The following is a 24650-nucleotide window of genomic DNA, read 5'->3' as shown; positions in this document are numbered from 1 at the left end:
TGCCAAGGCGACGCGACGCCGCGCTGCCCCCCCCGCGCCTCCGTTCCCTCTCCTATGGAGACGTCAGAGCGCCGCGGCGTGACGTCAGCGCCGGGCGGGAGCTCAGGAGGCGGTGGCGGGAGCGCTGCTGGCCCGTCCCGGTACCGGTACAGCCCGGGGACCCGGGAGCTGCTGAGAGGTAACGGGCGGGAGCGGGGGAACCGGGCGGGCCCGGCGCTGCCCGGGGCGGGGGGAAGGCCCGGAGGCCCCTCGGGCTACCGCCGCCACCCCCCGCCCCGTTCCTCACGCCGTGTCCTGCAGTGATGATGGCGGAGTCGACTCTGACGCCGTTCCAGCGGCGGTACCTGACGGACTGCGTGAACCGTGAGTAAGCGAGGGCCCTCCCGCCTTCCAGGCCAAGCGTTCCTGTCCCGCTCGCCGCCGTGAGCCCCGCATCCCGCTCGGGTGGGTGACAGCCCGGGAGCGGTGGCGGGGCGGCCGCTGGCACGCGGGGACGTACGGGGTGAGGCGTCCCCGCGGGTCAGCCGGGGAGCGAGACGCGACGGCGTGACTTGGACCGGAGTCTGCCTCGCGTCGGGGCCTGCCGACGGCCGGGGCGAGGCGTCTGTGGTGCCCGGGGGTCTTGGTTTGCAGGGCCACAGCGGGTCAACAGGCAGATCTGCTGTGAGCGGTAGCCTGCGGCCGGCCGCCCAGGCTCCTGTCCGTCTGGCCAACTGTTGTTTTCGGTTTCTTCTCCAGGAGGAGACACCCTGCCCCTCCAGTGCCACCCCGCACCCAGCGAAGAGCCAGCACCCGCAGCGCCTGCCTCCTCCCCAGCAGTGCGTCAGCCGAGCAGGCTTCCAGCTAAACCCCATCTCCGCCCTGCCAAGGTCTGCCAGGCCGGTGATGCCTACGCCCGAGAGAAATTTAGGCCACAGGCAAGACGTAAGTCAGCAAACACCATTAATAAATAAATAAATGATGCCACTCGGTCCCTCTCTTCCCCTTATGCCCCGCCTGCAATCTCAGTAGTGGCAGGGAGTGTCTTAATTGCTCTTTGTCCTCGCTTTCTGTCTTCAGAGATCCTTTAAGAAGGGGTCTCTGAGGGAACAGCTACCGTTAAGTGCTCACTGACTTCTGCCCGCTGGCTATGGGGGTGACAGGGACTCACACCGTCCTTGCATAAGAGGGGAGCGCTATGTAATTTTCTAGCTTATAAATGTGAATCAAACCTCTGGCGTCAGTTTGGTTGGCTCTTCACCATGGATATGCCTGCGCCGTGCTCGTGCAGTTTGGTCTGGAGACGTGCTGTTGTTAATGTGATGCTTCCTCTGGTGTCATCCGCAGGGAAGTGGTGTGGCCAGGCTGCTCCCTGAGGAGACAGGCTGATAATAAATTTTTTCCCCCTGGCATTCACAGGTGATTTGGAAAAGGAGAAGCGAAGGCTCCAAAACATCTTAGCTACAGGGAAAGATGAGGTAGAGCCCGACGTGCAGCAGGCACTGGCTCAGACAAAGGAAGAGGAGACTCCTGAGCCTGACCGGTTTGAAGAACGTACGTCTTCATGTACCCTGGAGGAAGGCAGGCGGGAGGCCTGGGAAGCCGACTCCCTCCCAGGGCTGGGGTGGCAGGCTGCGTTGCCAGTAACCTGAAGCCCGTTGTGGGAGGAGGCACAAAGCCCAGTTTCCAAGAGAAAGGACTTGCTGCTGCAACGCTACAATCCAGCCGTCCTCGCGGAGCTTATCCTGCAGAGATTTGCTGGCAGGCTGCAGCTCCCTGGGCTGCCTGCAGAAAATGAACTCTGCTGGCAGGGGAATACCCCAGGGACGTGCAGGGGTGACCTGGGCAGGAAGCCCAGGTCCTGCGGGTCCTTTTTCCAGCAGCTTAACCCAACATAGACTAGGATGCTTGCCAGCCTGACCATGGTTTGGGCTCAGTTTTCTTTTACTCCAAGATCACAGCAGTTACACTAGCAAAGCTTAAACGTCGAGCAGAGCTGTAAGCAGGGATGGGCTTTGGCCTGTGGAGTGTGCTGGGATGGCAAAACCCTGCCTGATATCTCTCTGTGCTTGAATCTTCATTGTGTGTGTACCCCCCAGCCAGCCCTTCGCTAGCCAGGGCAGTGCAAAGATGGACAATACTAGAACAACGTGGACAGAAGGGGTGCTCCGGTCCCTGTTGCGGGGAAGCGGCTGCAGCTGGCTTCACGCGTGCTTTGTATCCTCCAAAACTTGTCACAAGCTGAGCGTTGTCTTTGACGCATCTGAAATACCCGTGTACTTTCTGCTGTGGCAAGAAGGGGGGACCAGCCCGCTGCAGGTCTTGTGCTGCAAAGCAGCAGCTAGTGTTCTGTGCCTGTGCTGTCCTGGGAGCAGAGATCGCTGTGGTCACTGGGCAATGCAGGTTGACTAATGAACCTCAAGGGCTCTATGCAGGTTCTGTCTCCATCCATAGACCGGTTAAATTGCCCACAAGTAACAGAGAATTGTCTGTACAAAGAAAACTAGAAAGTCACCATTCCTCCAAGATGGGGGGGTGGCAAGAAGATGGGGGGGGGGGATATTTCCCATTGCGTAAGGGGCTACTGAGATATTTTGATGGTGTGCTCAAGGTGAGTGTTACAGCAGACATCACCCTTCCCGTGGTGGGACCGCTGCACAAGCAGGGCTAGGAAATTGGGGGTTCAGATCTAGACAGAAAAGTGTTTTCTTGCCTTTCGGCTGAATCCTGTTTCCACAGTGTTTTCTCTTATGTGTCAGTGGTGAATGAAATTCAGGAGAGGAGGGAGTTCCTGGCAGAGATGGAAGCTCTAGGACAGGGCAAGAAGTATCAAAGCATCATCCTCACTGAAATCTCACAGGTACGCGAGTGTCCTGGTGGCGTTGGCTGTACAGCGAGTGGAGGGAATCCCCACTGTCAGAGACCTTAAAACAGAGTCTTCTCCCGTACCTGAGCAGGGGAGGGGGGGCAGAGAACCGAGTGTTCCCCTTCATGGCATGGGATGGGTGTGAATTCGGGGAATGGGGGTTAGAGGTTTTCAGTCCTTCTCTCCATCTCTGCGTGTAACTTAATCAGGGAAATAGAATCTTTGTTCTTGGGGTTGGCAAAAGAGGAAAAAAAAAAAAAAAAGCTGCCGGCATTCTCCCCGCTCAGCCCTTCCCCTTTGTGCTTTGCAGAAAATGCACGAGATGGAGATCATTGACAAGAAGAGAAGTGAGGAAATGAGAGAGATCATGACAAAAGACTTCCCTGGTGGGAACAAATTCAATCCCCACGATTAGGCCAAGAGAAAAAAACACAAGCGCAAATTGTCCCCACCTCTTCTTCCCAGACTCTCGGCATCCTGAGTCTGGAGAGCTGGTCTGTGCCTGTACCCGAAGAGGGGTCAGCACCACCTGTTGCCTAAAGCCAGAAGGCAGGAGAAATTTGTATGTAACTGGTAACAGAAGCTGTTGCAAAATCCTACCCATGCACCAGATCCCTTCTTGCTTAACAATATTAGAGATGAAACACACCACAGCGTGATCAAGCAGAGTCTCCTTTTGCCTATGCTATGCCTCAGAGTACAGCAATCTGCTGATAAAAAATGTCACTCCTTTCTGTCCACGCAGAGGTGGAGGTTTCTTGTGACAGCTCGATGCCAACACACGTGCTGCCGCCCACATCTGCGACCCGCTCCCGTCCCCGCCACGCTGGGAACGGCTGTGCTGGCAGACGGCGGGGAGGAAGATGCAGCCGCGTGGCCTTGCGCAAGCGCGAGCCTGCGGCGTTGCTGCAGGTCAGCGTGACTGTGTGCATCAGCAACTTCTCGGCGGCAGCTGGACTGGGCAGCGCTCAGGAACACAGCTGCGCTGAGGAGGGAGAGGGGATTTCAGCCCAGCGCATGCTGCTCTCTGCTGCGGGCTTGCTGTGGTTTTTTGGTTCCCGAAAGCACGGTATGCAGAACAGTCGTCAGTCTCCCACAGAGTCTGGGCATGGCTGTGTGCTTGCCTCACACGTACCCCCACCTCTGTCCTCCTGAAGCACGGCGCCCTGCTATTCCTGCATAAAGTCCACCTCCCTGTTTCCTCAAGATCCCATCATCTGCTTCTCAGCGATTCTCAGCCACGCAGGCAGCCGCTCCCCAGAGCCAGGCAGCGTGCCCCGTCCCCAGGACGGTGTGGGTACAGAAAGGAATCGGAAACTTAGCCCGCAATTGTTTTTTAAATCCAATGTTTCTTTTATTTCTGTTCAGGTGAATGGAAGTCACAGAGTTAGTACAGTATAATTTACAAATCAGAGTTCTGACCGGGCGTGGGGCCAAGGGGTGTCAGGCTGCAGCGATCCCGATGGCCTTTGGCAACAGTGATGTGACAGCAGGCTCTGAAGCGGGTTTGTTTCTCTTTGGAGGAGAGTTGTGCTTTGAGACTTCCCCTCCCCTCCCACTGCTCCTCATCAGCGTGGGGCTGAGCTTGCCACCTCCCAGCCACAGGGGCCATGCTGGGACCGAGGAGGGGCTCGGGTATCCCTCAGGTTTTGGGGAACGAGGATCCCTTTCCAGAATGCTACGCCAGCCACCTTGCAAGGCACTGCTCCGAGAGCGTTTTGGCTAAAGCCTGCTGGGTTTTTAGAAGGGACTGCAGCAGTTTGCTCGGGGCTGGTTATGTCTAATTTGCTAATGAGAAGGCATGACGAACAGCTGACCAACCAAACACCCATGAAAATCTAATTCAGGCTGATCCGACAACTCAATAAATAACTCCTCGCCTTGGAGGAGAAGGCAGGAAACAAAAATGGAAGGAAGAAGGGATGGTTGGAAGAACACCGCCCTCCCTTCCCTCCTCCACTCTACACACACACACACGCACACATGACAAATAAAATAAGGGGTTTAAAAAGTTCTAGGGTGGGTTTGAATTCATCTAGTAAAGGAGGTGTAAAAAATAACCAGCCAAACCTTGCACACTTTTAAAGCATACACAGGTGAAGCTGGGTAAAGGTCAGTTGTGACCGTGCCTTTCTCCCCAGCCGCTCAGGGGTGGCACTGGTGAGCGGGGGCACAAGCTTAGTGCCCCTTGCCAGCACTGAGCCAGTCTTCAGCTTTTCTGCCCTTGCCTGGAAAAGGAAAGTTCCTCCCTCCCCCCGAAGGCAGCAGAGTCAGCGGTGTTTAGCAGCAGTGGGGATAAGATGTCCTGAGTAGGGCGTGTCAGCTACGTGTCCTCGCAGCTGTATGCCGTCCCCTTGGGTCCTCTCAGCCCTGTCATGGAGCCCACCCAGCCCTGGCACCCGAGGGAGGGGACAGCTCAAAATAAATAGGGCACCAGTTATTTTTCTGGCTATGGCTCTAGAGCCTTGTGATGTGGGACTGTTTTCTTAACATTTTAGATTAGGCCAGTAAAACCCGAAGAATCCTGATTCTAATGCCAGAGTTTTCTCCTGAAGTTAAAAATGGGACAGTAAGGGGACAGGAGCGGGCGGGCAGGGAGGGACAGGCCCAGTCCCCTCCTGGCAGAGGTCGCAGGCACATGGAACTGTCACAGTTAGAGCGGGAGAAGGGACGATGGGGCAGTTAGTGCAAGTTTTCCCACAAACGCCAAACTCCTTGGCTTGCTTCTCAGTTAATAATAAGAACACGCAACGGGGCAACGTATCCAAAAAGCGAATCCGTCTCTCCCCGCCTCGTCAGCGAGGCTTCGCAGAGGGGATGGTCAGGCTCCTCCGCAGCCTCGGGAAGGGGAGCTTTTGGCTGGACACCCCTATTCCGGGCAGAGGGCTGGCGTCTCCCTAGGGCAGCAGCTCCGGTGCCTGGGGAGGGAGTCGGGGGAGAGGCGAGGGGAGGGGAGGGAGACGAGCCCCCCTTCCTGGCAGGCATCCCAGCCAGCTGTGGGGAGGCCAGGGCGGTCGGGCAGCACATCCCTCCCACTGCTGGTGTTCCCCTGCTCTAGCTTTTCTCCTTGGGCGACTTGCTCTTGGAGTCATGCTTGTTGCCCAGCAGCTTAAGCACCTTCATGGGCTTGAATTTGCCTTTCTTCTTGCTCTCGGTCTCCGTCTCCTTGTGAAACTCTGGGGTTGCAAAGGGAGGTTGTTACTGCGGGATGGTGATGGCTGTTCACACACACGCACGCACAGGACAACGGGGGCAAGGGTGAGAGCTGTGAATCAAAGCCCTCCGCTGTATGCACGCTTCTTCCTGTGGTAACAGGGTGCACAGCACAACTGTGCCCCAAACTTTAACAGCCTTACAGGAAAGGTTCCAGAGTCTACACAGATTCAACCTCTCCTGCACGCAATTTCATGAATGGCTTATGCTGCCCCTTGTTGGGGTCAGCAGTGAAACCATCACTCCAAAAATCTTCCCGACTGTTTCTTACCTTTCCTTTTAATCATGGCTTCCAACATTTTATCCTCCTCCTCTTCTCTGAAAGAAAGAGTGGGAAATAGGTCAGCAATTCAGCCCAGAAAACAGCTGCTGTATTGTTTCAGGCTAGAGAACCTCCTACTTATAAGCCACAGAGGGGCAGATCCATCACTGTCTTGCGAGCATTTGCTACCAGCAGGATAAATCCCACGTGCTGCAAGTACTGCCCTGTCTTTCCCACACAGAGCATTCAAACAGACAAGAATCAGGGAGCCTGGGAAAGACATCAGCAACACGGACATCTTGGGACACCCCCATGAGCCGTTCGTGCAGCGCCAAGTCAGACGGGCTACGCTTTGCCCCTCTCCCACAGCCCTCCCCACCCCACTCCTCACTCACCTCTGCCGGTCCTCATCCAGGCAGTTCACAATGGCGTTCCTCTGCTCAATGATGGTCACCAGCTCCTGCATCAGCACCTTCTCCCTCTGCCGGTCCTCATCGGTCCAGTCCTTCTCTACCCAGCCAAATCCCGAAGAAGGACAGGCAGTTAAATGGCTGAAGGAGCTCTGAAATTCAGAGATTTGGGGCAGAGATCCCCCAACACGATCACCTGCTACGCGGCCGTGCTGCAGAGCCAGTTGGGCTAGCAGTGCTGCGGAGGCAGAGCCCTGTAGGTGACATCCCCTGGGGACAAAACAAGGCTGGCGCATGCAATCAGATGGGGCAGCAGCTCTAAAGCCAGCTGATCACACTGGGATCTCTAAAGATCTGGTCTCTCTTCACCCCAGACCCACCTAGACAGAGGGGAGATGACACCCAGGGGCAAAATGGAGGTAACTGCACCCAGAGCGATGCTTTACCTGGCTTGTTGAGGAGGCAACGCAGTTCATACTCCACATCCGACTGCCGCTGCTCCAGGTTCTGCTGCTTGAAGCTGCAAGGGAAGGGGGCAGTGCCAGGAACCACTGCAAGGCTCCAGACAGGCAGAACATCATCCCAAGGGACAGGGTGAGCTTGGACAGAACCACCGAGATGCTGATCCTACCCCGTCTAGCCAAAGGGACAGGAAGCCGAGCGCCAGCGGGGACCAGCCCTGGCTGCTCAAGGCCTTTCTGAAGGAGACACTGCAGGGGCTCTGGTGACTCGCAGTGGGACAGTTCCGAGTGTGCTTGGATACATTTGTCTGCTTGCCCTCTTTCCCTCCCTTCTCCAGGCAAGGAGGCCATGTTAGGCTCTCCCCTGGACAGGCGGTTTCAGCAGGGCTGAGACAGGGCTCCCCACAAGAGCGTCGGTGCCTCCCCACACGCCCGCACACACTTACATGTAGATGAGCTCTGATTCGTGGCGCACCAGCATGTGCTTCTCATGGATGAGTTTGAACCAGTCCACCAGCAGGCTGTCCTCAGGGCTGTCTGCCAAGCAAAGGGACAATTCAGAGCCATCCCCAGTGCTGCAGGATCCCATCACCCTGAGCAGGATGGGCTCTACCAAGCCAAGTGAGGGGCACTGGGCTAGAGCCAACCTGACTTCAGCCTGTTCTTGAGCCCCCAGAGAGACCTTATCTCTTCTCCCACCTGATACACTCTAGGGACATCTCCATGTCCAGGGTATGGTTGTGACCGTTCTTGGAGCCCAGCACAGCCCCTCATGCTCTTCCAACCCCAGCATCATCAGGAAGTCACTGCCGCTATCTCCTTGGCTGCACACAGTGCAGCCCTACAGTCCATCCTGCCCCACACCCACACCTAGCCCACCCCACCCCACATACCATTCTCAGCACTGCGAAGTTTCTCCTCCAAGGCCACCCCACGGTGCTCCAGCTGGTCCAGCTGGTGCTCGATGGCATCCATCTCCCCATAGATGTCTTCCTCGGGGATGTACTGATCTGTCTGCACCTGCCAAGCCGCAAGGCAGAGACTTCCATTACCATCAACCTCCGGTTTCCAGGGGTAACCCTAAGGCTGGTCAAGACTAACGGGGGCAGAGGGACAACAGACCACTCCAGCTAAGTGAGGATTCGAAATCCCCACCCCACTCTGGAGCAAAAGGAGACCACGGTGCTGCTATCAATGGGGTCTAGCCTAGATACCATCCTCCCCAGCCACAGCCACCTGTGCAATCCCTACCCACACATGCATCCGCAGGGTGCCTGAATGCAGCTATGGCCCTGGGGGACAGTACGGAGCTGGCTTTTGCCCCACCTTTTACCTTGCGTTTGATCAGTGGGAAGCCATGACCTGGTGCGGGAGGACGCACTGGCTTGGAGCCCTTGGGAGGTTTCTTGGCGGAGGGAGAGGCGGCAGGCGACGGCTTCCGGTTGAAGGGGTTCTCTTTGCAGGAAGACTGGAGAGGGGAGAGAAAAGGAGATAGGTGAGGATCTGGGAAAGAGAAGGGCTATAGCATCCCAACAGCTGGGACTGAGCAGACAGGGCAGCCCTAGGGTTTGACCTGCCCCACACCCTCCCAGAGGAGGAACACAGCATTGATCTCCACCAGCAGCCCAGCCACGGGGCAAAAAACAGCCGTGCTTCTCTCAAACAAGCATGCTGAACTGTTTTCCTTCATGGTTCCCTTCCCATTTGCTCTGACCACATCACGCCCTGCCTCTTCTCTAGCGCGTGGGGCAGCAGAGCCACCATTTAATGAGCACATGCCTGAGGCTTCCTTTCAGGGGGTCACACACCAAACCTACCTAAGGGGCACACCTGGACTCACGATCCCCACTGTGACCAAGTGATAGGCGGGGAAGAAAACCCTGGATCTGGATGGGAGGAAGGTCACCATCTCACCTTCAGCTGTGGCTTGGGTGAGGAGGGCGTTTTAGGGCTCCCAGCTCCCCCATCTGAAGCCAAGAGCATGGGTGTAGGGCTGGCCCCAGCAGGAGGCTTTGGGGGCAGCCGGCTGGGGCTGGTCTTCAAGCTGCCGGTGGAGACACTCCTGCTGGCGTGCAGGGTGCTGGGCTGCGCCTCGCCGCTGAAGCTGGCCAGCTCACTGGAGGAGGAGAAGGAGGAGTTGGTGGAGAGGCTGGCTGGGGCAGCAGGGCTTTCGCTAGAAGAGACGCTGGCCAGTGGCGTGTCAGTGCTAGAGGTCTTGGTGGCTGTCGGCGTGTGGACAGTGGGCTCGGAGGAGCTTTTGGGCACTGAGGTCTCGTCGGTGTCACCCAGCACCTTGGCTGAACTCTCAGAGTTGATGCTTTCCAGGCTGAGGGCTGGAGACGGGGTGGAGGATGACGGCTCGGAGTGCGACAGCCTGGAGATGGGGTGGTGGGCTGCAAAGCAAAAGGGAGAGCTCAGGGAGGAACGGGGGGCAGCCAGGAGAGAAAGGGAGAGCGGTATGTACTGGAGGCTGAGGGAAGTGCAAAGGGAACCGGTGTCTGTCTGTCTTCAGAGAAGACAGAAGGGACGTTGCAGCGCAAAGTCCTGCCTGCAAATGCTGTGCTCCAGTGGGTACAGAGGACATGGCTAGCACAAGTCCCAGTACAATCATCAGTGCATAAAGGCCTGGCCTGCCAGGGTGATGCAGAGGTGCCTGGGAAGCGGGAGCCTCCAAGGGGCTGCACAGGGCTTGCGGAGGAGGGATAAGGGAATGGGGGGAAGCTCACCTAGCGGGGAAGCACTGGGGGCTCGCGGAGCTGGCCGCTTCTTCGCCTTTGGGCTGCTGGTGGGAGTGATGCCGTACCAGGGGTGGAGGGGCTTGGCAGCAGTCTCACTCTGCTCCTGCTCAGGCGTGCTCTTTTGGGCAGCAGCACTCTCCTCTTCTTCCTCGTCCTCCTCCTCAAAGGGGTTGTACGGTTTGGGCTCTGTGGCATCAGACCTGCTCTCCTCGCTCCTGGCTTTCCCCACCTCCTCCCCATCCTCCTCCTCTGAAGTCCTACTTGGAGTCTCATGGCTGCTGCCTGGGGGAGGAGGGGGAGCTGGCTTCTTCTTGGTCTCTGCTTGCACTAAGGCCATCCACGGCGGGTCCTTGGCCCTTGCAGCAGCTCCAGCACTGGGGGAAGAGAGAGATCGAGGTGGCAGGGAGCAGAGTCAAGCTTGGATGGCAAGGCACAGGAGAGTGACTGAGCCCTCAGGGAAAATGACGGATGGAGCAGGATGTCTCCCATGCAGAAGCATCCAAGGGTGCCCCTAGTCTTCCTCAGACACAAAGAGTCTGATTCTCTGCAGGCAGACCTACGGGCCTCAGGGAAGCACAGCCTGCCTGACTGCCCGCTGGGCCCAGCATTTTGGTTTCTCAACATTACAGCCTCCATCTGCTGAGCAGCAGTACAGGCTGAGCTTTACGAGCACAGCTGTTCTCCCCTCCCCAACGCCGTTCCTACACCCAGCTTTGCTCCCCAGGCTGTGGATGGAGGGGCAGTCGAGATCAGACACCCGCCCTCTGCGGTCACGCTCCCTTCTTACGCTTCAGAGGGCTCTTTGCCGCTGTATCATCCGACCGTCCCAGGGACGGACTCCTCTCTGCTAACCCCCGTGGCTGGAAGTGCCGCTGCTCCTCTGGGGGCACAGCCCGCACCGCGGCTCAGTGAATCACTGCTCATCAGGAAAGCGGCCATCACTCGCCGCACGCACCCGGCTCCTTGGCTGTTTCGAACGCGGGGTGCTTGTGCAACCCCTGTCCCAAGTGCAGGCAAGAATGAACCATCACCAGCAGGCTACTGGGTAAGAGCCCGGGAGGTGTAAAAGTTGCAGCCAGGCACTCACAATGTCCCTGCATGGCACCTTCCCTGGGACAAACCCTCCACCAGGGAGGCAAGCGTCCCCTTCTCAGCACCCACAAGCAGGGCCATTTCAGAAGGCACTCGGCAGTCTGCACGTGCCACAGAAACGCCTTTCTGAAGCCCTCAAACTTCTTTACAAACCCTAAGAGACAAAGACCCTGTGAGGTATCGACAAACGCTGTCAGCCTGACTGTACTGGGCTGGCACCCGTTCGGCAAGGGAAAGGACCTGATCACAGCCTACATCCTCCTCAGAGCAGGGGCTGATGGAGTTGGCAGAGGAGACCACAGCTGAGCCGTGCCCACAGCCCCACCTTGCTTCGGGGTTTGCAGGTGATCTGCGAACAGAAGGACGTACCGATCAGAGGAGCAGGGTCTCCCTCGGGGTTTTGGGACAGGGGGGCTGGGTTCAGGTACCCTACCTAGAAAGACACAGGGTCAGACTGTCACAACACCAAAAGGACATGAAGAAAGAGGTTAAATCAACACGAGGCACCTCTTACACATCTCCCTGTGGGAGGCTGGCTATTCCCACCCTCTGAAGACCTCATGGCGTTTCTCCCACAGTCGGTGCAGTCAACCCCAGACATCCCCTTTGCCTTTTCCTCCCCATCCCACCCTAGGAGCTGCACCTGGAGAACTGATGTGCCCCTCTGTCCCCACACTGCAAACTGCTCCGGCACTGCCACCTTGCCTCCACACTTGGCAGCACCCCCTGGAGAGCTCTGGAGAAACATAAGGGAGCAGGCAGGAGTGAAACCTAGCGCTGCTCTCCCCGCTACCGGGATGGCTGGCAACCAAAGGCTTGGTGCCCGAGCCAGACTTATTCGGAGGCAGAAGGGCGTCAGGCTGCAGAGAAGGAACGAAACTCACGCAAGCTGCAGCCGGCCACCTCGGCCACCGGGGAAGCGGAGGATAGATAACCCCTGCCGCCACTGTGCTCTCTTACCGTTCACCATGCCAGGTCCACACTCGCTGCCCTCGCCCTGGAGAGTGGACCTTGGCCGGGGGACGGGGTGGGAGGTCGGAGGGGACAGTGCCGACGCATCGGTGGCCCTCCTCGGGGCAGGGGTGGGCCGTGTGTCTCTGAGCCGTCCGTCCAGCGAGCTGGTTTTCTCCTGGGTGAGCGCTGTGGGCTTGCTGGGAAGGGGAGGTCTGGGGGGAGTTTGGGAGACGGGCACCCCGCTGCCTGCGTGAGCAGGGGCCATCGCTGCCTCTGCTCTGCCGGGTGTGCTGTCCTTCTCCGCTGGGCCAGCTAGCCCCTCTGCGGGCATCTGGGTCTCTGCCATGCTCTCCATGGAGTCGCCGTCGCCCTTCCCCACCTCTGCTCCTGCGGGGAGGGCATCCTCACCCACGCTGCCAGCCCCAGTTTCAGTTCTCAGCTCCGGCGACCGTCGGTCTGGGCTGGGCCTCCTCTCTGCCTTCCCACTCATGGTCAGTTTACCACGATGCTGTGTGCAGACAAAAGTCCCTGCCTCTGACCCGGGCTTGTACGACCCTGGGAGCAGCGTGCTGGAGCACTCCTTACACCTGCCAAGGAGAAGAGAGAACCCTGTGAGAAGGGGGACGCCATCCTGTCCCTCAGGGAAGGCAACGCACCCAGGAGATCCACACAGGGCCGTGGAGTTAGTTCCCACCCCTGTTACTGAAGGCTAGTGCGGTCTTGGGGAAGTCACTCAGGAAAGAAGAGGAACAGAGAAACATCACCATGCCACTGTATGAACCCATGGGGAGTTCACAACTCAAATACTGCGTGCTCTTGGGTTCCTCCCTAAGCTTGGAAAGGATTTAATAGATGTGGAAGGGCAACAGTTGGTATTGGGCTACAGCACATTTTCCAGACCTGGAGAAACAGAAACCCACAGTTTTCCTGGAAAAGATGCAGCTGGTGGGGGACAGGAGAGAGAGCTACAAGATCACAGGTGGTCCTGGGAGGGGGAGAGGGATCAACCATTCACAGACACGAAACTGGGATTATCAGCTGGAATTAGGGAGCAGCTGGTTCGGAACCGGCACAGGGAGGCTACAGGCTGCCTTGCCGGGGCCAAAGAACCATCAGCCACATTTGTGGTGGGAAAAAAAACAACAACACATCCCCCACCCCCCCAGCTCTGAGTATTAAATAAAATGATGCCACTTCCAACTAGGGAAATCCCCGTGCTGGGGGCTTGAAGAGCAGTCGGAAGCAGCACACAAGCCTAGCCTGGTCTCACGCTCACCCTCGCTGGTGCTGACCACGGCGCCCACCAGCGTCACGGCATCTGGCTGGAAGGACGAGGGAATGGCGCAGTGGGGCCGTTCTTACGCACTGCCTTGCCTGTTGAAACTGGGCTAATAGCATCCCCGTCCTTTGCCGTCTGCCACATCTCCTTGGATCACCCACTGTTTCCCCACTGAGCCTTTGAATCCTCCCTAACGAAGCCCTCCAGGCGCAAGCGTACTACGCAGCGCTGGCAACCAAGTCAGCCCTTCCTTTTCCACCCGGGAAGGGAGGTGGATAGCATACGTGAAAGAGAGCCAAGGGCAAGGGGCTGATCAAAGCACTCCCATGAAAACCACGCTTGTCCCTTCTTGTCTGAATACCTGGCACTCACAGCAGCTGGCTGCCCTACACTGCAGGCAGATGATTTCGGTGAGGAATTCTGCTCTGGGTTGACTGGGATTTCCTTTGAAACATAGGGCAGAAGTGTGAGGACACAGGGGCTCTAGAGAGAAGGGCTGTGATGAAATGAAGAGGTGGCAAGTTCAGACAAAGGGAAAAAGAGGTCTGATTTGGTTTTATCTGCATCAGCCCACAGAAAACGCTGCCACAGGACATTCCTGACCAAACAGTGCCCACGAATCACCGGGGGGAGGGAGGGTGGGAAAAACAAAAGCATAAGGAGGCAAAACACTTGAGATAAAATTACAGGGATCTCACTGCTCAGTCTGAAGGGCCACGAGGTGTGCCAAGGCAGACACGGCACCCCTCCTATTCTTGGCCCGTGAGCAACGCTGCACCTGCACCCCAAAGCTCCTGCGCTTGCCCCAGGTGCATGGGAAGCTTGACGGGCCTCGGCTCCCTTCCTGCGATGCTGCTTCTATGACACATCCCCGGCTGGCTGAGGCAAGAACTGTTTACACAGATGAATGAGGCCTCCCGTATCTTCCCAGCGGCTCAATATTTCTCTCCTCAGATGCCAGCTGCCCACTTGCCAGCTCTTGTCCTCTGGCCCACAGGAGAGATCTCATCCCTTCACCATCAGAGCAGGGAAAGCAAAGTGAAATGACTTCACAGGTGCTGCAGGTAAGGACCTGCACCCAGGGAGTAACCGCAGAGCTGCTGACGTCTAATCCCTCATTCCTCGGTTTGGTAACAGTCTGCAGCTTTCCACACGCTCCCCTGAGAGCTCAGCACCACCCCAGGCAGCGTGGGAGCCTGTACATCCAGTCGAGGATGTGGAATGTGGGTGGAAGGAGGTCTGTAGGATGATGTCCTGGCTTAGAACTCATTAGAAGGTGGTGGTGAGGGTTCTGGGTAGGCAGCTGGTAAAGAGGCAGAGCATCCCGGTTTACGGAGGCGGGAGAAGCACAGGGGCCTGGGATCCCAAGTCAGTGAAGTGGGAAAGCACAAGAGAGCAGGGGAGGCAGGGAGCAGGGGAGGCAAGCCGCACATGGTGGGACACAAGGGGCCAGTCAGACCTCTGGGGCAGGGGGCTGGCAGGAAAACAGGCCCTCTTCAGTATCATTTCGGGCACTGTCATCAACGCTCCACGTCGCCCAAGGACACAGACACTCCAAGATGGGGTGCAGCTGGCCACGGACCTCCACTTTGCCAAGAAGGGCAGCCACCCCACCAGGCCTGGCCACCACATACCTAAAGCACTGGCGGTGGTAGAGCTTGCCCTCGGCCAGGTAGCGCTGGACCAGATGGACGTGCTGCTGGCAGGCAGCGCAGGTACTGCTGAGCGTGGTGCGCTGGGACCGCTCCGATGGGTCTGCGGGGGCATCGTCCTGAGACACAACGCATGGGGAGCTCAGGATGGGTGCCACGAGCTGCTCCCCAGCCTGCGGCTCCTCCTGAGCAGCTGCTCCCTGTGCACGGCCCATCGCTGAGTGCTTGCGACAGAGCTCAGGGCTGACCTCAGGGCCTGACAATGCACAGAACAGCTGCCCCCGAGTCCAGGCACAGGCAGGCTGCCTCTTCCCAAATTAGAAGGGGCCACTCCAAAAGGTGCTTTGCCCCTGTCTAGGGCTGAAGGGCTGTGGAAGGGACTAATCTAAACCCCAGGCAGCAGGGACCTGCAAGAGGAATCCCCTCTCTTTGGAAAACGTGCCATCCCAGACATCTGCTAAAATCTGAAACAAAGGGCCAAGAAAGAAAAAGGCATCTTTTCTGCTCTCCTAATCCCACATTCCTGCTCCTTCCTCATCTACAGGGTTATCCTCCCATAGGAAGGAGGGTGCTTGTGCCCTGGGTGGCTCAAGGGACCACCCAGCACCAATGCGACCAACCTCTTGCCTGCCATGGACAAATTTCAGTCCACAGACTCGTGGAGAGAAATCACTCTCTCGTCTGGGTCCCCCAAGGCTCCAAAATCCCAAGCATCCCCCCCCCAAGCTCCCTGCAAAGATCCATCCCACTGTGATGGGCTCTCTCCTGCCTCCTCGCCCGCAGCGCAGGGAGCACCACCGCCTCGGGCTGGCATTGAATCAAGAAATTAGGTACCTGTGGTGCTGGGGGATTCTCAACCGCAGCCACGGGCTTCTTGCTGGACAGCAGAGGAGGCGAGGAGGCAGCAGCTGGGCGTTTCATAGGTGGAGGGACTCTGGCTGGAGGCAGAAGGCAAGGAGGATCAGGCACAGAGAGAAGCAGTGACTCACACCACCCATGTGGGGGAAGGGGAGGGGAGAAAAAAAAAAAAAAAAGAAATAAAGTCATCCAGCCTTGTGACATAGGACGGGACTTGCCACTCCTGACGCTTCAGTGCCTATTTTAGATGGAAGAGACAAACATAATCTAATAATGGTTCGGTGGCGAGGCTGCCAGGGAGCCTGGCCCTGCTGTGGGTCCCCTTCTGTGGCCCAGGGACGCCAGGCTCTCACTGTGATTTGATTTACTCATCAAATGCTGCTCGGCTTCCTCGTAACCAACTCCCTACGCAAACGCTTGAAGCCCAGAGCACCCCGGGTAGCTGCTGATGTATCGGCGTGACCCGCTGGGCACCAGAGCTTCCAGGCTGTCAGCAGGTCTGCGAAGCATCGCTCGCCCGTCGGGGCTGGCACCCACACACCAGTCCCCAGCGGGAGTCCTCGGCTGGGAGGCCAGCATCCCCGGAGAAGCACACGCACGTGGGAGAGATTGATCTGACGCTGTGGCCGGAGAGTGGAGCAGAGGAGACCTGAAGCCCTTGGCTCCACCCTGGAGAGCTGGCTTGGAAGAGCCTCAGAGCAGCGCTCAGCTCAGGTTGCAGTTGCAAGGACAGATGAGCTGATTTGAGACGCTCCACCCTGGCTCCCCTCCCTCCATCCTCCAGTGATAAAATTTAGCACAGTAGGCGAGCTGCTTATCTAGCTTTCTCCCATTTTAGTGGGTTAAAGCAGATCACAAAGGGGTCTGATTAGCACAAGGGGTGGTGGCCCAAGCCAAGAGGCAGGAATGCAGTGCGGAGGGAGGAGAAACAAGGCGTTCCTCTTTCGGCAGCCTGAGCTGTTAAATCACTCCCCACCTCCGGTGAAACCTCGCCCTACTCCACTCCCTGTTCCAGGCCCTCCTCACCGGCACCGGCAAGATCCAGGAGAGGCAGGTACTACCGGCTCCTCTCCCCTTCCCCACAGACGCACACGGCTCCCATTTGCCATAGGAAGGAGGAAGCACAAGGTACCGCTAGGTTCCCTGTACCCAAGCGGGGCCAAGCTGGAAGCCAGAGGGGTGGGAGGACGCTCACCTTGGCTGGGGCTGTTGAAATGGTTGTAATACTGAGACACGTAAGTCATGATGCTGAGGCAGTCGGGGACTTTCATGGAGACCATGTCATTGGGATCTAGCAGGGCTGGGATGCCCAGCTCCCGCTCTGCCAATTCAAAAGCCTGCAGAAAAAGCAGAGAGAGGCGGTAAGGAGAGAAAACTGATGCTCACTGAAAAATAACAGAGAAATCAAGTTGGAAGGGCCCTGGGGAAGGTTAAGTAGTAAGCCTATGACATCCCTGACAGACAGAGGCTCCCAGACGTGCCACTGGACTGGAAAGGTGGCACCAGAAGCAAGGGAAGACAGCTGCTAATGGCTGAAAGGGGTCTCGGAAAGCACATGGCCAAGACCCAGCTGGAGAGCCCTAACCCTGAAAACCCAAATGACGTAGCTCAGCTCACCTTGGGAAGGTGGTGGCCCATGTCTCTTCACAGACTACCTGATGGAGCCTGCAGCAATTAGGTCTTTCCCTCAGCAAAATAACAAAGCTATTGCTGCTCTGTCCTAACCCCAGCCCCTGGTGTTGGCCATCTTCCAGCTCTCCACTGCCTGCTTCTGCTGTTGGCTCCAGCTGTCCCAAGCAGCATGGGAACAATGCAAACCAGCCTAGGTCGACCACAACCGTCCTCTCTACTTACACACGGACTAAAACTAGCTTCCTGCTTCCATTGCCTGCCAGTCTGGAACAGCTGAGGTCAAGAAGATGTTGCACTGTTTTAATCTTCACCTGAGATGTTGTCTTGGCAACTATCAGGATAACCATTTTATCTTCAGTGCAGGCTGGAAGCTGATGTTTCAGATTCCCTTACATTTCCAGAGAAGCCCCTGCCTGTTACTCACAAACACGGATTTTTCTCACCCCCTCACCACCGCCACACTACACGACCTCGATCAAGTCATTCTCATGTCCCTTCTTCCTTTTGCGTACAGCATAATGGGGACTTACCAAGCGGTTATTCTCATAGACATCATCCTTGGAGAGAGAATCAAAGTCTCTGAAATGAGAAAGGACAGAAAAGCCACATGAGAAGTAGAGGAAGAGCACCTCAACACCACCACACACAGGTTCTCAGGACAGCCAACCTTCCTGGGGCTGTACAACTACAAAATCTGTAAGACTCTAGATAAACAAAACCTTGGTAAAGCAGATTTCAGGTTGTAAAGGGACAAACCAAATTAAAAAAGAAAGCAAGTCCCAAATGGGTGGTGACCAGGAAATTAAAACGTCATTCTTGCCTCTCGTTACCCGCTTGTTCCGCCCTCGCAGTTAAAGGCTGCAGAAATACCAGGGCCATGTTCGGATTAGTACCACGCACCTCTGCACCAAAGGGTGCCCCACACCACCCTGAACTTGCCCCTCCAAGGCCACCGGCACAACAGCGGGAGGAGAACGGGGAAGCAGATCCCCCATCTCAAGAGAAAGAGCTGCCTGTGCCAGACCTCTCCCTCCCGCGAGGGTCCCTGGACAAACCCACCACCACCACCTCAAGGGATTCCAGGTCACCCCGAGATCTGGGGTGACAGAGAAGGTCTTCAGCTGCACTTCTGTCCTGGCTTGCCCCCCCACCACTCGCAGCACACAGCAAACCATCCTCGGCCGTGGCGAGGCAGCTTGCTGAACGCAAGGCGCTCCGGGCACAGACAGGAACCCCGGCAGCTCCCAACCCAAGCACGCTGTGGCGTTTCACTTGTTCCCCTGGATCCCTTTGGGGATCGCATCAGCCCGGCCACAGGGATCAGAGGAGCAGAGGGTTAAAGCAGCCTGCAGGCTTTCAGCAGAGGGGCAGAAACACAGGAAGGAGTTAGCTACGCCTTTTGCACGTGTGCCTGGGTATAATGTGTGAAAACAGCATCGCGCTAAGCCGATTACAGCCCCTTCCGTCCAAGGATCTCAGCGGTGCTACCAAAAAACCCGCACGCAGCAGCTCGGCGTGCCTGTGAGCTGGATTCACGGAGGAGGCCACAGCCTAGCGAGGTTTAGGGTCAGAGAGAGGTGCCAAAGCTTGGGAGACCGACCCAGAAAGACAATTCAGGCTGAGGGGGAGAGTGCCCCAAAGGCGGTGTGCAGGAATCGGGCGAGACAGCGGATCCTCAGCCTCCCTTCCTCCATTCCCGCTCGGATTTTATTGCCTTTTCCTGTAGCACCGAGTCGAGCCGCCCCAGCGCCGCACCGCGGGGCAACCAGCCCCGTCTCGAAGCCCCTCGCCACGCCTTTCCCAGCGCCGCGGAGGAAGCCCGTGACAAGCTCAGGAAGATTTTCCCAGCTGCCTGCGCCGCCATAAAATGACGCTTCCTCCGTTCAAAAGCAAGAGGCTGCTGGTGCCGTTTCCTCCCGGATAAACGGAACCGCAGCCGCTCGCTGCTGCAGCAGCACACGCGGCAGGCACGCAGAGGATGGGCTGGAGGTTCAGCTCCGCGTTAAGCACCTTTCCGAAACATCATGCAAATACACGCACAGAACTCAGCCCATTCAAAATAACACAACTTGTCCCCTTCTGTGTGCTGGAGAGAAAAGGCTTCGGCCGCAGCCTTTCCTTTGATGTGAAAACTAGTGCCTTTTTTTGTATTTATGACTAATTTCCACTGGGAGATGTTTTTTCCCTAAGTTTTTATTTTCCTTGCCTAGAGAACACCTTTAACCTTGCTGTATGATTTTTTTTTTTTTCCTTTTAAAGAAAATACCAGCTTGGGAACACAGGAGAAGCCATGACAGCAAGGTTGATGTATCAACTGCCCTCTAAACATCCACGACCTTCATTTTGAATGTCCTCACTTTCAGGATATGGGAGTGGTGCAGCTGGAAGCTCGAAGACTCCTTGGTGGCCTGGGCTGGGAGAGCATTTTTTGACAGACGAAACACCACGTCCATTCCACTCTGCCCCAGCGAACCAAAGCCGTTTTAGTAAACCAAGGCAAATCTGCCTGGGAAAGCAGATGCCAGCAAAGAGGTCGTGAAGCTCAAGAGGTAACATGGGGACTACCAAGCAGCAAGGGAATACAAGGAGATTTTTTTCCACTAATGCAGGGTAGCAGACTCTCAGCTTCTAGCCAAGATGTCGAAGTCCATCAGTACGAGTCCACGGGGACCACAGTTTATTTGGTTCCCCTCTGCCGCATTTTCCAGCTCCCTCTCGCACAAGCCAAGCAGGACCTCGACGGTCCCCGTCACCCCCGACACGAGCACTCCTACGTGCCACTCTGCTGCGCGGCATCCCCATGGCTCCGGGTGCGCTCCCCGTGCCAACGTGCAAGGAGCAAGGCTTCTCAGGCGTGGGGGAAAGTCACCCCAGACACAGCCCTTTCCTCTCTATAAACCGCCTCCCCTGATGGAAGACCAGAACTTGCCATCCCGTAGCTCCATCTCACGGTATTTCCTTGCCCCGATCCCAGCAGCCTTTCAGCCAGCCCTGCTCAGGCTCCTCTCCAGACAACAACCAGTCTAAGGCACTGGGTGCAAGGACAGGCGAGACTCTGGCCGTCCCAGTTGAACAACTGTCTTGACTCAGCAAACCCCAGCGTCGCAGCATATCCTGGAGTAATATTTCCATGCAAATAACATCCCAAGCGCTCACCTAATTAGATACATACAGAGCCACTCAGCACTGCGGGGTTTAGGGCAGCTGCCAGCGAGCACAGCAGACCCAGCGAAGGGGGAAGGGTGTGCCATACAGCTAAAACCAGAGCAAATTCCTGGATTCCTCAAACATAAATCACGAGCACTTCAACGGCAGCACCACATAATAAGCCCTTCAGCTTTCCAGGTCTTGTCAGAGAAAGGCAGGCTGTACATGGGAAGGAACAAATGAGATTTGTGACCGTGCCTGCAACCGAACCCACAGCTCCGGGGATGCAGACCAGCATTTCTAGAGCACGGCTCTCATCTCCTGTTTTCCTCAAGCCTCTGCCTCTCCCTCGGCACTCGAAAGGCGTGTGCCATGCGCGCTTATTCTTCTCGCCCTTGAATGCCAAGCACCTCCCTCTGAGCTCCGGGGAGGCTGCACAGCTTGGGAGGCTGAAAGATGCTCTTTGCTTCGCTAAGCTGCAGCAAACGCCTTGAAAACACTAATTTCATGCTTTAGATTTCTAGAGCGCTGAGCAAACAAACTCATTAATCCCCACAGTCCACTGTCAAGTTGGCCTGGATGTTTCCAGCTTAACTGACAAGGGAAAAGAAGAGATTAAGTGTCTGGCCCTGAGATCACAGCCAGCAGCGCGGTCAGAGGCCAAACCCAGGTTTCCCATTGCCCCGATCGGGAGAGTGAGGCAGCGAAACCAAGCGAGGTGCGTACGGCAGTGGAGCTCCAGTCAGGGGCCTTCAGCCTCGCGGTTAAACGCACAGGTCCTGCAGCCATGCGCCTCCTCTGCGGTCGCCAGCTGAAGACACCTTGGGCCAGATTCAGTAGACACTGAGCGCTTTCCAGCTTCAGTCGCTTCTTTCAAAAAAAATAAACCCTCCAGTGTTTCCAAGGGCCCTGCAGGAGCTGCTCCGAAGCTCTCCAGGGGAGCACCCCTCCTGTGCTCGTCCCTTCCCTCTGCGACCCGAGGGGAAGCCAGGCGGAAGCGGGGAAGCAGCCGAGCGCAGAGGAACTCCAGCCTTCGGGGAGCAGCGCGGCCATCTCACGCGAGCCAGGAGAGCCCCGCACAAAGGAAGACCACGCAAGGTCAGGAATGTACTCGCAGATCCCTGCCAAGTCCCATTACCGGGCTGACTGAAAGCACTTCAGAAGAAAAGAAGGGCAACCACGTTTCCTCCGCCGTCGGGAGATTTACTGCCTCTGATCCGATCTTCCCACTTCCAAATCGGGACAGGCTGAAGCAGCTGGAATCAGATGAAATGATGCTACTCTCCTGACCACCCTCTGAAAATCCTTCTACAACATGCCATGTCCTTGTAAGGCCCTGGGCTTTGCCTCTCCAACACAGCCCGTGCAGAGGACCTGTGAAGCATTTAGCTAGGATGTCTGCCAGGAGCGGACTTTAGCCCACTGACAACCTGAGAGCAGCGGCTGCCGCTTAACGGGATGGTAAATGTGGATAATCGGAACGCGTCGGGTAGTTTTAGTGGTGTTTATCGTCAGCTTTTGCTGAACCTCTGCTTTTCACCCAGTTATTGTGCCACCCACCAAAAAAAAAAAAGAAAAAAAATTAAAATTTCAGAAACACAGTAATTGGAAGCGTTCCTGTCCTTAATCTTCCTCTTTCTCTCCAGCAGCCTTGCGACTGGGAGCGTCTTCAGAGGCTCTGTCCCAGCTGCTCAGAGTGAGCCGTACGACCCGGGAGCTGCCGGGACCCAAGACCCCTCAGCTCCCTCACGACCCACAGCAACGCAAAGCCACCGTACATCTCGGCTCTCGGTGGTGCCCGAACACCACACTGAGGGTTCTGCGGCAGCCACCCGAAACACGTCAGGCAGCAGCTCGCTTTCTGGCCTACCTGTTCAGCTTCTGCTTGTACGAACATGAGCCTGTTTTGCCCTCTCACGGGCACGGCAGCTCCACCGCGGTGTCACTGCCAACCCTCTGCCTGCTAGGGACGGCATTTTTTGCTACCGTCGTGACAAGAGGCCATCACAGGGCCACCTTGTAAAAGAGGTTACGGTCAATTCAGGCAGCCTCAGAGGAAGAACTATGGCCCCGAAGCAGAACGTGACAGGGGATGCAGCGCCGGGCTTTGCCGACAGGCGAGGAGCACTGGCACGCCGGAGGCAGGCGGCGAGGTGGGGCGATGCCTGCCTGCATTGCGAGGGCTACCAAAGATCAGAGCAGATTCCCAGCAGCGCTGGGGCACGCGGGGTTACTGCAGGTCGGGGCAGATTCCTTCCAGCGGCTCAGCCAGTTTCTCCAGCCTGACACCGTGCCCCCAGGCAATCCCAAACTCACCGGCTGGCTCTTCAAACTCTTGTTCCCCTCCAAGCCACTCTTCGAAAGGGAGGGGGGATGGAGGGAACTCAGCTCCCAGCCGTTTGCTGGGGGATGCCAGTGGGGCTTCATATCCCTGCCGGTCTTTGCTCCCTCCTGGGTTCACCATGGCATCCAAGTAAGAAGGTGGAAGCAAATGCAAGAAGCGACCCGGTCCAGGGCTCTCCGCATTTCAGAGTGGCTGCGTCCAGCAGCTGGGAACGTCCCTGTACCGGGCAGGCCTCTGGTCCTGGGCAAGCGGCGATGCCCACCTCTCGTGCCCGCACCGTGCCTCCTCCCAGCCGCACCCAGCCCACCTCCACGCTCTCCTCGGCCTCAAACCACGCGACTCGCGCCAACCCCGACCTTGACGGGTCCCCAAGCCCGGGTCGGGCGGTCGCTCACCGAAACGCAGCATCCTTCGTCCCGGTACCCCATCGTTTCGGAAGGCGACAGAGCCACTGCCCCGCTCTGTGCCCCCCGGAGACCCCGGCCCTCCCTGCCGCCGCCCCGGAGCCGTTTCCCGCGGCGGCTCCATCTCCCCCCAGCTCCCTGCGAGCCCCCCGGGCAGCGGCAAAGCGGCACGGACGGCTCAGCTGCTCCACGAACGGGGCTCCCAGTCCCCCCCCCCCCCCCCCAACTCCACCTCCCCGACCCCAGCCGGGCCCCAGCGCGGCTGCCAAGGCGAGGCCGGCGCTCCGCGGCCTGCGCCGCCGCACTCACAGGAGGTCGGGCCGGTGGCGGTGGAGGATGGCGCAGAAGGCCAGGCCGTCGCGGAAGGAGGCGCTGAGGTCGCGGATCTCCACGCCGCGGTACCCCTCGCACTGCCGCCGGCACCAGGCTTGCAGCGCGCCCCGCGGGCCCGACATCGGACCGCCCGCCGCCGCCGCCGCCCGCCGCCGGAGCCCAGGGGCGGGGCGGGGCTTCCAGGGGGCGGGGCTTCCAATGGGCGGGGCCTCCAGGTGGGCGGGGCCTGCGGGTCCCTGGGCAGGCGGCGGGGCGGGTGGGACCCCCGGGAGCGAAGGGGATGGAGCGGTCCCCTGGAAGGAGCCCCCGGGGGTCTCCCCGGCCCGGTCCGTCCCTGAAGGAGGGGGAGGGGAGCAAGCAGGAGCTGACAACGGTTGGGACCGAGCTCAGGCTTAACTTCACAGAATCACTGAGGTTGGACAAGGCCTCTAAGATCATCCAAGTCCAACCATCACCCCAACACCACCGCGCCTGCTGAACCATGTACCTCTGCTGTGAGGACAGGCTGAGGGAGTTGGGGCTGTTCAGCCTGGAGAAAAGAAGGCTCCGGGGTGACCTTATAGCAGCCTTCCAGTACCTGAAGGGGCCTACAGGAAGGATGGAAAGGGGCTTTTCACAAGGGTGTGCAGTGACAGGACAAGGGGGAATGGCTGTAAACTAAAAGAGGGTAGACTTAGATTAGATATTAGGAAGAAATTCTTCACCATGAGGATGGTGAAACACTGGCACAGGCTGCCCAGAGAAGCTGTGGATGCCCCCTCCCTGGTAGTGTTCAAGGCCAGGTTGGATGGAGCTCTGAGCAGCCTGGTTTAGTGGAAGGGTGTCCCTGCTCATGGCAGGGGGGTTGGAACCAGATGATCTTTAAGGTCCCTTCCAACCCAAACCATTCTATGATTCTATGGTTCTACGTCTTAAAGTGCCATATCTACACATTTTTTTAACACCTCCAGGGATAGTGACTCCACCATTTCCCTGGGCAGCCTATTCCAGTGCCTGACCACTCTCTCAGTAAAGAAATATTTCTGA

The 24650-nt window shown here is 57.5% G+C and overlaps 2 protein-coding genes across 3 annotated transcripts; one reads left to right on the top strand and one right to left on the bottom strand.

The window, feature by feature from the left end:
• Position 1: 1 nt before the first annotated feature.
• C8H22orf23 (chromosome 8 C22orf23 homolog) lies at positions 2-4203 on the top strand. Of its 2 annotated transcripts, XM_075427705.1 has the most exons (6): positions 2-178; positions 301-363; positions 739-924; positions 1399-1533; positions 2739-2839; positions 3156-4203. In XM_075427705.1, exons 1-6 carry the CDS (start codon positions 55-57, stop codon positions 3258-3260), a joined length of 714 nt encoding a protein of 237 aa, XP_075283820.1. In that variant the 5' UTR covers positions 2-54; the 3' UTR covers positions 3261-4203. The 2 variants fall into 2 exon arrangements, with proteins under 2 accessions (XP_075283820.1, XP_075283821.1); XM_075427706.1 differs by lacking the exon at positions 301-363.
• On the bottom strand, positions 4175-23782 carry MICALL1 (MICAL like 1). The gene is made up of 16 exons (XM_075427702.1): positions 23601-23782; positions 17927-17975; positions 16960-17101; positions 15741-15844; positions 14889-15025; positions 11982-12562; positions 11391-11454; positions 9918-10303; positions 9106-9584; positions 8525-8659; positions 8085-8211; positions 7638-7728; positions 7177-7250; positions 6716-6830; positions 6330-6376; positions 4175-6021 (listed from the first exon to the last, which is right to left on the bottom strand). The coding sequence occupies exons 1-16, from the start codon at positions 23744-23746 to the stop codon at positions 5900-5902; spliced, it is 2799 nt and encodes a 932-aa protein (XP_075283817.1). The 5' UTR covers positions 23747-23782; the 3' UTR covers positions 4175-5899.
• Positions 23783-24650: the final 868 nt, after the last annotated feature.

This window comes from Opisthocomus hoazin, chromosome 8 (genome assembly GCF_030867145.1).
Source record: "Opisthocomus hoazin isolate bOpiHoa1 chromosome 8, bOpiHoa1.hap1, whole genome shotgun sequence".
Lineage (NCBI taxonomy): Eukaryota > Metazoa > Chordata > Aves > Opisthocomiformes > Opisthocomidae > Opisthocomus > Opisthocomus hoazin.
This window is presented reverse-complemented; position numbering and strand designations above follow the sequence as displayed.